Genomic DNA, 13438 nt, shown 5'->3' on the forward strand with positions numbered 1-13438 from the left:
TTTTTTTTTTATAGATATTTTTATTTCTGTTTTTACAGACTTTTTGTCACAACAAAGTCAGCAAGAGCATCTTTTTTTTTTTTGTCCATTACATAGTAGTAATTCATTTTTGAAAGCAACCAAGAGAGGACCAGCGACCGTTTCATAGCATAAAAGCAGAGGCAATTTTGACATGCAGCAAAAAACAGGCAGGGCTTCTAACCAAATCCAAGGCAAAGGGAACGCCAACGGTCCCCACCATCCGGTTTTCAACTCTAACCCCCATTTAGCCGTCGCTCAGAGCCCCCTAGAGCCCGTCAATTACAAAAACACACAGAAGCCGCAACAAAAACAGGAATTTCCGCTCTGAAATCTCACTCCAGGGATGACGAAATTAACTAATTTCTAGAATTCCTCACTCTATTATGTGCTGTTAACATCGCATCGAAAAAAGGGATTCAGTGACAGATCTTAAAACTGCAACATTCAAGTCTTTTCTAGTTAACCAGCATGGTGATTCATTTTATGCATTAGCTACGTAAAATTTGTCAAAAACACCGTTTGATATGCAAGTGATATGCCCAGTAGAAAAAAGGAAAAATTTGACCTCTCTCAACCAACGTTTCCAAAATTTCAAGATAGGATTGGAGGGACAGTTTGGTCTATTAAAAAAAGAAAAGAAATGAAGGTAGAGGAAGAGGCCACACATAATGTTAATATAATGAAACTTTACAACCTTTCTCTTCTTTTCTATCTAGTATACAGTGCAACTACTGTTCGTTTTATGAGATTAAGCCCTGGCCATACAATACTTATACTGAAGTTGTAAAAAAAACAACTGCAAATGAGAGATGTGTATTTTAAGTGCTAAGCTTTGCGTTTACATTACAGAGTGATTTCTAGTCTGAGCAGTGTTCTAGGATCCAGGTGCGAGAGCGCTCCCCCAGTGTTTGGTCCCTAAGGGAGACATAATTGACAAGTTCTTCTGTTAAATGGCTACAAACAGAGGCCAGAACGAGAGAGAAAACCCTATCCCAAAAATGTGGGGAAAAGAAAAACAAAAAAGGTAAAAGGAAAAATCACCAGACAGACAAAATGACCCTCCGACAAACAGACAAAAGCAGTGTTAAAGACAGAGGTTGATCAGGGGTGAAAGGGACGAGTCCAATCTTCTGTCAGGGGACCACTGCATCCGTCTGTCTGTCCGTCCGTTCACCCACCTGTCCAGCCACCTCCCACACTGTGGTGTCTCACTTGAGCAGAGCCTTTATATCTTCGCATTCGGCGGCTTCGATGGCACGGATGCCTTCAGGGCCTTTTCGGTCTTTGTCAGCTCCCTGTGGAGGAGAGAACAGTTGAATATTAAATATGCTTAGTAGGTGCATCAAGTCTCCCTCACAGTATGATGCTGCCAGCTCCACTTCATTGAGTCAGGAGTTAAGGTGAGGAGCGGCAACCTCAATCTATAGATTGTTGAATAAAGCGTCCGATGCCCATTTGCCACCAAACAGAGCCAGGTACTAGACATGCAGAGGTAGGATCATTGGCACACACTCCCTCTCTTTTATAATCTCGCTCTGTCATGACTCGCGGGAAATCAGAACTACTACTCAAGTAATAATAAATCCCATGTACTTCAACATACACTCCGTTATTTACCCAATACTCATTTTTATTGAATAGAGCTTGAACGCATCATAATGTAACTCCCATGTTGAAACTGGCAGGACAAGAGTTAGTTAGCGTTAGCTCTTAGCAGCCGGTAAGCGGTACAGTCCTGCATGGAGCTAACAGCTAACACTAACTAGCTCTCGTCCTGCTGATTTCAACACAGATTTGTTGTTCGAAATGTAGCATTATCAGAGGAAAAAATAGGATGCGTCCCCTGGACGCATAGATAGTGAGTTGGCTGCATCCCAAACACATTTTCTATTGTCCGAGGGATGATGGTATGCTGTTAGTCTCGAGTCCTGATGGGAAGAAAAATGAGTAAAGCCACGTTTTCAGAGTTTCGGCATCAACTTGGTACCGAAGTATCGGTTCTCGTGACATCCCTACACTCGTCCTAATAATAACAACACTATTTGCAACCGCTGTATGTGCTGTGTGAATGACGTCTCTTCACAAGTTGCAGCAGTCACGAAGTTTGTCATTGACCAGAGAGTAAAGTTCAGCACTGCAAACTCGACGCCGATTGTTTACGGGCCATCGGAATGTACTGCCCCAAGAGCTGGGACTTCTAAAGAGCTGAAGTGGACCTGGACCTTTTGGGCTCTGTTCCACAAGTAGGAAAACTTCAAGCAAACACACATTGCCTTTAACGAACACCACTTCCCATAAGTCCTAGTTAATCGTCAGTAAACGTCCCCAGCTCGACAGAAGAGGGCGAGTCGAGTGCTTGTCAACGAGTGCTGTCACTTTCTCACAAAGACAGATGAAAGAAACCTTCAATGAGAGATTGAGTTGAGTTAAAGTAGCTAGTGGAACACAGGGCAGCCAGGACTTTGGACCAGATACTACATTTAGACCCTGGTAGATACACAGGTAAGGTTCCTGGGGCTGGAAATGGGCTATATTGGGGTGGTCAACTGTGTGCCATGGAGAGCCAACAGTGCCCTCAGTGCCTGTGGCCACAGGCCCTTATTGAACAGCTACCCAAAACAGAAATGGCAAAACTTCTGTCACTTTTATTTTCCTGTAACTCAGTCAGTTAGCACTTCCCTGTCAGTCTGACTTTATCCAGACAAAACATGCAAAACAAAGCCACAGACGCAGAGGCACAATTTCATTTGAGCACTGAGGGATAACACAGTGAACGTGACAGAGATGTGAGTGGACGCCATCATTCAGATTAGTAACGACAGAACGCAAATGTAAAATGGAGAGAGAATGAGACAGGCAACGTGTTGAATGCACATGTAGTGACAAAAGATTTAATGGGCGACAGAGCAGTGGAGGGGCATGGAGTGGAGAGACGTCCCTTTGTTTGGCCTGCCAACTTTAGCCTCTTAGCGAAGGGCTTACAGAGCCACGGCAGAGAGAGTCTATTGTTGCGTGGAGAAGCAGGGCATCAAAAACAATGCGACCCAGTTCAAGTGCCCGGCACTGTGGGGATGCTCGTCTGGGTGCAAATTCCATGCCACAGGAGTGACGGAGCGCATCCCGAGCAGGAGAGATTTACCAGGGATGAGCGGCTAACCTGTCAGATCTGAAACCCTAATTGGTAAGGAGACGAAAGTAAGAAAGTAAAAGACGGTTTTCGTCAATTCATAACATGCTTCATATTTCTGGGAAGTGTGCACCTGTCAACACTTCAGTTATGTTAGAGCCTTGTTGTGTCACATTTGAACTAGGGCGACTGGTGACCCAAAGTTTCCTTAGCTGAACCAAAGTATAAATAGTGATAAAGTATATGTCGTGTCACTTTAACTTTTCCGATAGCTGCTGACTCATTTCTATCAGGTACCTGGTGACCAATCATTGTGCTCTCCACTCTAGTGAGTTCAGGGGCTGAAGGGGAGGACAGGAAGATACGGGGGGAAGCTTTCTTATTTCTCCAGCTCCGGGGAGGTCATTAGTAGCTGGTTCAAAACCAGACCTAGTAACTGATTCTACAGGCCTCATTTAGGTGGCAGGAAAACAGCATTACACTTTTATCCTAGCCCTTTCACCATCTATACTAGCCTGGGAACTAACAAGGCATCTATCTGACAAAGAATTGTATACATTGTGTGCACCATCTTATTGAGGTAAAACAATCTGAAAATGAGCATCCCCTTCCGGTCTGCCACAGATTGATGCTCCTCCCTGCCTCTTAGGATACACCATTACATCCCCCAATGGACATCCAGCTCAGTGGCATACTTCTGACACCACTTACATTAATGAGCTTTCCCCAACTTGAATAATGACCCCTCATGCACACCTCACTGTCCAAACATGATCCAGTCAAAGAGAGGCTGGTGGCCAAGTGAGACACAGCCTAATGAACAGGAATAGACTCCCAGGGTGTCTCCAGTCAAACCGAGATGCATCATCATCCTGGATCACGGAGCCATACAAAGCAGCACTGGGTCAGTAACGTAATGCCACTGACCTGCCAAAGTGTCCATTAAGTTTTCATTATGCCACTAGTGAATGGAATTGAAGGCCTCCCATGCAGAGGTGTTCAAATATTGGGCCAGAGAATCGCTCAAAACTTACTTGAAATGCAACGCTTACATCAGACTATTGACCTGCTGGCAGCAGTCAAACATTACCGATCTGTAAGAGGGCAAGTTTTATAACACCCAGCGAAAAAAAAAAGATGGAAGATCAATATCTGTACTGGAGGAAGCTGTGTCAGCTAGGCTCTGGGTAAAATAAATATATTTGGTAAAGGTTAAGGAGCTGCATCAAACAAGCAGACAAGAAGAGTCATTTTAGGCCGATTGGAGTTCACACGGTCACATTTCATTCTTTAAGAAATGATTTAGGTCACATCCCCAGTCATATTGTGCACTCATTTAACAATATATTAAAAACAAAACATAAATTTCTTCGTATTTTTATATCAAAACCCAATCATTTTTCTTCCTGTAAAACAAAATATGAAGTGTGCTTACGTTAGGCTTCCCGCGGTAGTCGGTGTTACCGGTGTTACACGGTGTTCGGACATACACCGATTACATTACTTGCCTGCCGCCCCCACCGTCGTTTTGCCTTTTAAAAAGAAATAAAACCCATTTCGTTATTTTTTGCGTATCAGTGCTGTGTTATCAATACAGTCGAACAACGTACGCTGATAACTGAAAGTGAAAGTGTCTCCTCCGTACGGAGTCTCAGCACATAGCAGCTTGAGTCCGATTTCACACACACGGGAAAAGAGAGAGTTGACAGACAAGGTGATGGCGGAGGATTTTGGTGTCAAACCGAAAAGCAAAAGCTCCAATTCGGCAATACTTCGGATCTAAAACCAATGCTATAAGGGAACGATAACGTTAATGAGGCAATCGCCGTGCGGAGGACGGAGCGGTCACAGCTGTGTGTGCGGCACAGCGATGCTTGACAGGAGAAGCCAGACACAATGCAATGTTAAATATCACAGTAATAATAAATATATACCCACTCCCATGTTGATACGAGTATTTAATACTTGACAAATCTACCTTATAGGTACATCTTGAACAGATAGAAAAAAAAAAGTGTAGAAAAAGAAATTGTCAAGTCAATCATGTTGGCAAAGCTACCCGCCTGTTTTACTTACTACTACTACTACTACTGTGAGAAAAATAAATGGCCAATCCTACTTTGTATTGAGGTCACACACAAAGGGCACCTTATAGAGACAGGTTTAAAAGTCATGGCAACAAAAGGAACTGACTTTGCAAAATAATACTGCATTTCTTCCTAGTCAATGGTCATGTACACAGTTCCTCATAGAAAAAAAAAGGATGTATTCATGTGTGTGTGCCCTTTCATTGTTGATGTAAAATTAACTGGCGGCCACTGCAGGCTGTAGTCAGCACTCTCGGCCAGGATCTTACGGCTGGGTCACCTATTGGGGTTAAAATGGCCTTTCATAATTCATTGCCAACAACAGCACAGCACGCAGTCGGGGAAGGGCGGGGGGGCATGGGTCAGCTCCCATGATGCACCAGGGAACCAAGCCATTTTGTGTGCAAACACAAGACTGTCTGACAGTTGAATAGTCACTGTTCAGTATTCTCTGTGGGTTCCCCTTTATCCACTGTAATGTGGTGCTACAGGTGCTGCCAGACAGAGTGGATATGCAGCGGCACGGTCAACAGGGCGGCGGCGGGACAATCTATTCATCTCATGTTAAGACACATGGCGAGTTTTCCAGAGCTTGCCAGGGGTAGATGTATTGAGATCTGGTCTCTGTGGTGACTGATGACCTTTTGGCTGCCTCTGGGTGTAAATCCCTGTTGGTGCTTAGTGGAGATGAGTGCGACGCCATGAGAGGAGCAAACCTGTGGGTTCGCTCATATCTCCGCCTGCCACCGTAATCCCTGTTCAGATGAGCTATGGCTGCCTGTCCTCTCTCATATGATATCACAGACAAAGGCTTTTTTTAAAGAGGTCCACCCGAGGGGGCTTTAATTTCCAATGTAGAGGTGGAAATTGCATTGCTGCCTATTTCAGATGAAGAGGAGCTTTTGGCTTTTAGGATGTACTGCAGCTGTGGATATGTATATGACTGGTGGTGAGGGAAATAAAGGGAAAATGACTGCAGTCAATTTTGAAGACTTTTTTATTTCTTTTTATAAAAGGGGACAGCATGCTGTGATGTAGAGGCGACACCTACGTGATGTTAAAAACTCCTACGGACATAAAATGCGTCATCTAGCAGACGGCTCGGATCTGAACTTGAACTACAGCCGGTGCTTCTTCATTCTTACTAGACCTACCTCCAAGAAAAGGCTCACGCAGATACATACAGCTTAACCTTTTAAAAACACAGCCACAGTTCCTGTTTAAATCGATCTAAAATAAAAACCATAATAGCCAGAGCATTCATTCGGCACTGGTGGACCATTTCTATTGCAGGGTTAAAGACCGCAATAAACAAAAGTTTTGTATTGAGTAGAAGTTCAAGACAGAGAAATGTACCTGCTCATGCTTACCAGCGTCATAAGAAATAACTGAGTGAATAGTAAACTGCTTTTTCTTCCTGTTGGCATTGGCAGCTTCTTTCGGTTTATCTTTGAGCCAACAGCACTGACGGCCAGCTGACAGCAGTAGCCAGCTGCCGGCCAGCTGCTGGCCGATTGCTTGCAAGGCTCTGCTGGCTTGTTGATGCGAGGGCCGGGACGTGCGGCTGTGTTGATGAAAACGGGGGATTAATACAGCCGATGCCAACAGGAATAAGTAAGCAGTGGAGTACCACGTAAGTGTCTCTCTCTAACCAAACACCAGTCTTTCCCATACATAGATTACGGTTTCCTCTTTTTCAAACGGCTTCTTCAAAGTGCAGCTGAAACTGAGAACTGATTAAAGTCGGCCTGAATGGTGCATATGTGATTGTATAGAGTGCAAAAAAAAAAAATGACTTCCTTAATCGGTGGTGTGACTTAGCTTGTGAATGCCCCCTCCCCTCGTCCCATTGCTTTCGTCGAGCCAAGATGATGCCGCCGTGAAACAACTCTGTAGAGGAGCTTTCATTTACCCTGCCTCATTTAGCCTGGCTGGGAACAGACAGCTGCTCACTCTCCGTCAGCCCCGGAATATCTATCTTCTCATGGACACATCGCGGTTTGAGGCAGACTTTTGACTGTAAATGCGTGCGAGCCATCTACATCATGCAGTCCTCTGAGTTGAAGGCTCCCCCTCTCATAGTGGGGCTGAGCTTGAGCCATTATGTTTCAAACAACAGACTAAAACTAACCATTTTTTGCAAAGTTATAACTGCCTGCTCCCGCGGGATCCCAATCCTAATGCCACATCGACGCAACTCACGGCTCATACTGAAACACTGTTATTCTTAAAGCATCTGTACTGATAAAGGGGGGTATCTTACAGCATTTAACGACAGGGTATCGCGATACATTTCTGGTATTGATATACCGTGGAACACTTGTCAGCTATACATGCCTGTTTTATTCTAATGAAAGATGAGTGTTAAGTGACAGAGTACCAGAGGCAAAAAGCTGAAGGAGGTCTTAAAAGACAAGTAGCTATTGTGGCCTCCATTTGTGTTGACATTCATTGTCCACAGGGGCATCAATCCTACTGCAGTCTGGCTCATTTGGACAGTGGTGAAACAGAACTCCGCCAGCCTAGATGCGTAGAAGATCTGTCATTTATATGTATACGACTGCCGTGCGTGTACTTCTGAGTCAAACGTTAAGATGTATGAGAGGAGTTGCCTTTCCAAGCGAAAGCTCCTCCACCTACAAATGAGGCTTTCCATTCCGACTGTGATGGAGCTGAACAAATCCGTTTTTCTGCTGCCGGATGACGTTGGTTGGAATGGACATTCATTATGGTATGCTTGTTATTTGGTTGCATTTCTACAGCCTGTGCCAGCTGTGCCTGATTTACTATTGTCTCTCTCCTAACAGGTGTGACAACTGTGTGCACATGCATCTATGTGACCGAGGTATCATTTAAAGCCCTCCTCCAGACAGTTTTACTTCCTGTTTTTTGGTTCTTTCTCAAACAGAGAATGGGGATTCAACCCAGTTTAGATGAAAGCAGCTTAGATGAATTTACTTTCTATCAGACCACATATGAGACAAGAATTAGCGCAACACAGCGACTCCCTCTAACTCGCTCTCTTCTTTAACGCGTCCTCCTGGCGAGGCGGTCGTCTGGCGGCTACACCGAGGAGCCGCACCGCCGCACGCCGTTCACAGCGCACCAGAGGACGGATAGACATGTTGCCGAGGTCCGCCGTTAGAAATGCTGTTTCGGGAAGTTTTTGAGGTGCACTGCCCACCGGCCCCGCCCGCTCTCGCCTCAGCTCCCAGCACCGACACCGCACTGGGCTGCACTGTGATTCGTTGATTTCTCTAACGGGACTTGTCTCTTGCTTTCTCTTGAGCTGAGAGTTGTACGCTCCCCGTCGTCCGGACCTGTTAGAGGCTGGCAAACCTCCAAAACGGCATCGGCTATCAATCAGGAAATGACTCAAATAAATATGGAATATCATAGAAATGTCAAAACACACTGGAAGAGGGATTTAAGATAGTTACAGAGCTAAACTACTGAGGGAGGCAGAGGCTGAAGGACGGGGCAGATATTTTTATACAGCAAAGGGCAGAGCACCTGTGAATTAAACCGCTTCAAAAACACACGCACAAAACAAGTGAACAGCGTGTCATGCTCTATGGACATTCCAGCACAGCCTCTACAGGACTGTGTTAAAGGGCCTTTTGTCCAATGAGTTACCTCATCAGCACTCATGGCTCACATGGAGCCTCGGACACATCGACATGCACTGAGGGGTGAAGGACACCGGAGCGCTTTCTGTGTTCATAAATGCATGCTCAAATAAAAGTACCAACCTTTTCTAGCAGGAGCTTGACACAGGAGAGGTGACCCTCGAAACAGGCGGAGATCAGCGGAGTGCAGCCGTGCTTGTCTGGAGCCTGCGGAGGGGGGAAGGCATGAGTGGGAGGAAAAACTTCATGTATAAGCAGATCATAGGTACGACCCCAATCCTCATTAGGGGTGTAAGAAAACATCGATACACATGAGTATCGCGATAGTATGTTTTGCAAAACTGTATCGATTCTCCAAAACGCTGTGTCGGTTTTTAATTAACCTCTTAAAAATCCGACAGCCTGCCTGCTGACTCGACCGCTGTTCTGAGAGTGAAACTAGATTGAAGATTCTAGCATCATATTAACCTAGAAAACCTAAGGAACCAACCATGTCATGTGCAGCACACTGCACTTCAACATTATATCTATCTGTCATGTTTCAGGAGCTGAGCTGGTTATCAAGAGAAATAGAGAAATGCGCAAACATTTTGGGGATTGGGAAAGACTTTATGTTTGCTACAACTTTAATCCTTCTGTCTGCGAAGGCCGGACCAGTGGATGCTGTGATGCTGAGTTGTTGTATCCAATCTCAGGCATGGGGTGAGATGCACCTAGCTAATGTGAAGCACCCTAGAAACTCTTCACAGTATAGAACACTATTGATCCATAAATAACAGACAAGCATCTTGGTGTTGTGAATTGTTCTGTATATTATTTATCCAAAGTTGGTTTCACACTTATCACAAAGCTTTGTTTCCTGCTAAATTGGCTAGAAGTGTATTGGGAGATTCATGCTGCTTTGCACATACAATTCTACTGGTTACTGAACAGGCACATGAGACCTTTAGAAAAAGCTGCAAATTGCAAAAAAAAAAAGCTCCACTGAATTACAGATGTCGATACTGTTGGATGGGTAAGTGCCCTTTTAGTGGATACGGATCAATCTACTACAAAAAAACGACACCAGAAGAGACTATTGAAGCTCAGGGGGCCTATGAGGCTAAATGTGAGGCGTGGGAAGCCTAGACAATTGTTGAATGAGAGAATGGACAATGGCTGAAATAGTATATGATAAACTGGTTTTAACAGCCAGACTACGTTATTGTTTAACTGCCTGATTTGGCGTGAGCATTATCAGTTTGTTTGCACTAGACCAATGGTCCTCAAGCTTTACCAAGTACCAACCTCAGAAAATATTTGGCTCTCCAAGTACCACTATTATGACCCATGTTAAAATACAGTAGCGTAGGCCTAAATGTTGTTTCTAGAGCAGCAACAGTAATGTTTAAAACAGCAAAGTCACCATATAAACTCCTAAATAATCTCACTGGAAACAAATCTAAAATGTTAATAAAATAAATCATATTCCTGACATGAAAATACTAAGTGAAGTTTAGAAAGACTGAAGAAGACAGACTTCAGTCAGTATCAGTCCTTCCTCCTGTACTCATCCCTCTGCTGCAGCTAACATTAGGGCTGATAGAGGGAAGAGGGGCTGTTTTGTTTCAGCCAGCTGATGAGTTTACAGGTAAGATATGTGACAAACTAATCTAAACAGTCCGACTACATACTGCCAGCTTTAGTTTTAGCTGGTGTAGCCAAGGGTTACGTCGCTCCGATACTCTATGAAGATAATAAATTAATAACACAGAGGCTCAGTCTGCAGCGCATCACCACTTCACGCCTTCCGTTCCTTCACAATAAACTCCCCGGACTCCCCCTTTAATTTATATTGTACTGTTAAATACTTCTGGTGAATATAATCCAATCAATCTTATAATATAATCCAATCAATCTTATTTCCATAAATGTATTTTGTATATAGTTCCCTTTGTTAACACCTTATTCTGAAAACCGGACGTAGTCACTTGTCGATACTTCCGCTAACTTCGCCAAGTCCGTCTCTAGCTCTCCCGTCAGCTCCGTTTTCTTTATACATCCATGGTCAGCTCCATCAGGGCCGTTTGAATGCATTTAACATAATTGTCAGTATATGTGGGTGATCTACGGTCGTAGCGTCGGCCGATTTGACCACGGAGATGTGAGTGACGGCTGGCTTGACCGCACGTTACCGCAATACGATAACGTTTCCTGTCCATGACAGAGTTAGCATGCAGCTTCAGCCGTGATGTCCAACCCTGCTTTTCCTGGTAATGTGTGAAACCCAAAGTGTTTCCATACTTTACTGTATGTGTAGTATTTACCACTTTGGATTTAAAATGTGAGGGTGCAGGTCGGAACCCCCATGGACCCTCTGCCGACCTTTAAAAAAAGATCGATTTCAAAATCAAAAACAATGTGATGGGAGCTGGTTGTTGTGGCTCTTACATTTACATCGGCCCCCTTAGAAATGAGGTATTCCAACACTTCTCTCTGACCGAAGTCTGCAGCGTAGTGCAGAGGCTTCCTCCCACCTTCGAGGGTCCGGTTTACGTCTTCGGCCTGGAAAAGAGAAAGACGACACATTAACAGGGCTGAAATAAATAAACTCGGCGCTGTCACAAGCGAACAGTGTGCATTAAAAGGGAGATCTCGAAACGGACACTCTCACTGTTGATGCAAGCTCACACTGACATTCATCCGCTGCCCTTCACTTCCCTGCTGTGGAGCTGTTAGACCTCAGACTGTCAGCCTTGGAGCCAGGAGAAAAGACAGACACACTCGCCACCTTTCGTCGTTCCCTCACCCACACTAACCACACACACAGCTTAGAGTGCGCCAGGTGGCCCTCCAGTGACAATACCTAATGGAAGACATATCAGTCACAGCTGTGGCTGTCAGTTCAGGTCTTCCTCAAAACTGTATATGACTAACTAATTGTCTGAATAAATACGGAGGCAAGTGGGGGTAAAAAGTATTAATGAACTCAGAAAATAGGCCTCCATAACAGAATATAGGAGTAGAATGTGCTATTTTTTTTTAGTATTAGGTATATCTTGTTACACGAGAACCTCATATTATGAACACCTGATGTGGGGATGACAGAGCTAGCTTGGTTATCTGGCTCCCCTGGGGCAACAAAGTGCAAATCTCATAAAGCCGAGATGCCGATCAAAGGAGGGAATAGGAAAATAGCACAACTGGAAGATACTGTGTTAATATTATATTGGCGTGAGATTAGACACAATCTGCAATACTTGATATCATAATATTATTTTACAGCTTAAATATTGTCCTTTCCTGGTCCTAATTCCCACATTACAGTTAAATGATACAAATGTCGGAATTTATCCATTGTTGGCTGAGTTAAATTGACAACTGAATTCCTCTACCTGCTGCAGTACCATCAATAGGCCTTTTTCACAGCAGACATTTGTGCTGTGTCTCAATTTGCATACTTCCGTACTTACACTTGCTATTTTGAGTGTGTTCACACTGAGAGGTATGGAAAAATGGAGTGCACTTTAAGTACCCGGATGTTGTACTCAAAACGGTGAAAAGGTTGAGTGTGGAACGGTGGAAACTTCTCACTCTCAAAGTCACCATCTATGCTACATAGTGGAAAGGGAGGGATCATGTTTCAATCTTGTGAAAATGACAGGCGAGGAAGCTGCAGCGGTTGCGATTGAAACGGCGAACACCGAACTATACAAATATAAGCTATACATGTGTTTTGTATATACATGGAAGTATCCGATTTGAGAACACAGCATTGGACTTGTGATGGCAGGAAAAGCACGGGTGTAGTGAATATAATTAATTATGTCTGCATTCAGTAACGTGCAAATTCTAGGGTCCTGGTGTTGTGGATGATGGCTCATATGCATTGGCTACTGCACACCTAAATGGAACTGGGCCATCATCAATGTTCCACCTATGCTTTACCGTGACAAGTCAGAATATGAAAAATTAAATTTCTGATGCAAACCATTAAAAAAGCAGAAAACCTTATACAGCTTGTACAATACACTGTGAGTGAATGTGAATGTGAATGACCAATTGCAGACAAACCTGTTCAGGTCTGCAACTGTGACCACAGAATAATTATAGCCACACGCTCACACACCTTTATCACAAACTCCACTGAAGGTCAAGCACAACCCACTGAAGACAATTCTTCATTTCACACCCAATCCCACTGAATCCATTAGCCATGATGGATATCCAACCTCAACCTCTAATAGTGTTTAAATGTTACCTTCAATGGCTGCAGCTCCAACAGCTGATACAATTGAAATGGTTTAATTTCCACGATAGAAAAGACATAAAGCACTGCAGTTGTTTCCACCCAGACTTGTGGAGATAAGGAAATGGTTATGAGTTACAATAGGACCATCAGATATGAGAAAATCCTCCCTTGTGGATGGAAAATTCATCCCTGTTAACGGAAGAGCCTCAAATGTAAAACTACTTCTAACTTTCCAAGGGTATATGCATTAAGGGTGGGAAACAAAATCAATTCACCTATGTATCACCTATGTATTTTTTATGATTTTGAAATAGATTTTTTAATGCCATAATCAATATGTTTG

The 13438-nt window shown here is 43.9% G+C and overlaps 1 protein-coding gene across 1 annotated transcript in view; it reads right to left on the reverse strand.

Annotated features, from left to right (window-relative positions):
* mtpn (myotrophin) overlaps positions 1 to 13438 on the reverse strand; it is a 16884-nt gene continuing 3446 nt past the window's right edge. The window contains exons 2-4 of the mRNA XM_037760598.1: positions 11295 to 11408; positions 8988 to 9071; positions 1 to 1316 (exon numbers count right to left, since the gene is read on the reverse strand). Of these exons, the coding sequence (XP_037616526.1) occupies positions 1230 to 1316; positions 8988 to 9071; positions 11295 to 11408 (285 nt within the window). The 3' untranslated portion in view covers positions 1 to 1229. The remainder of the gene's footprint in view (positions 1317 to 8987; positions 9072 to 11294; positions 11409 to 13438) is intronic.

Source organism: Sebastes umbrosus, chromosome 23, assembly GCF_015220745.1.
Source record: "Sebastes umbrosus isolate fSebUmb1 chromosome 23, fSebUmb1.pri, whole genome shotgun sequence".
Classification (NCBI taxonomy): domain Eukaryota; kingdom Metazoa; phylum Chordata; class Actinopteri; order Perciformes; family Sebastidae; genus Sebastes; species Sebastes umbrosus.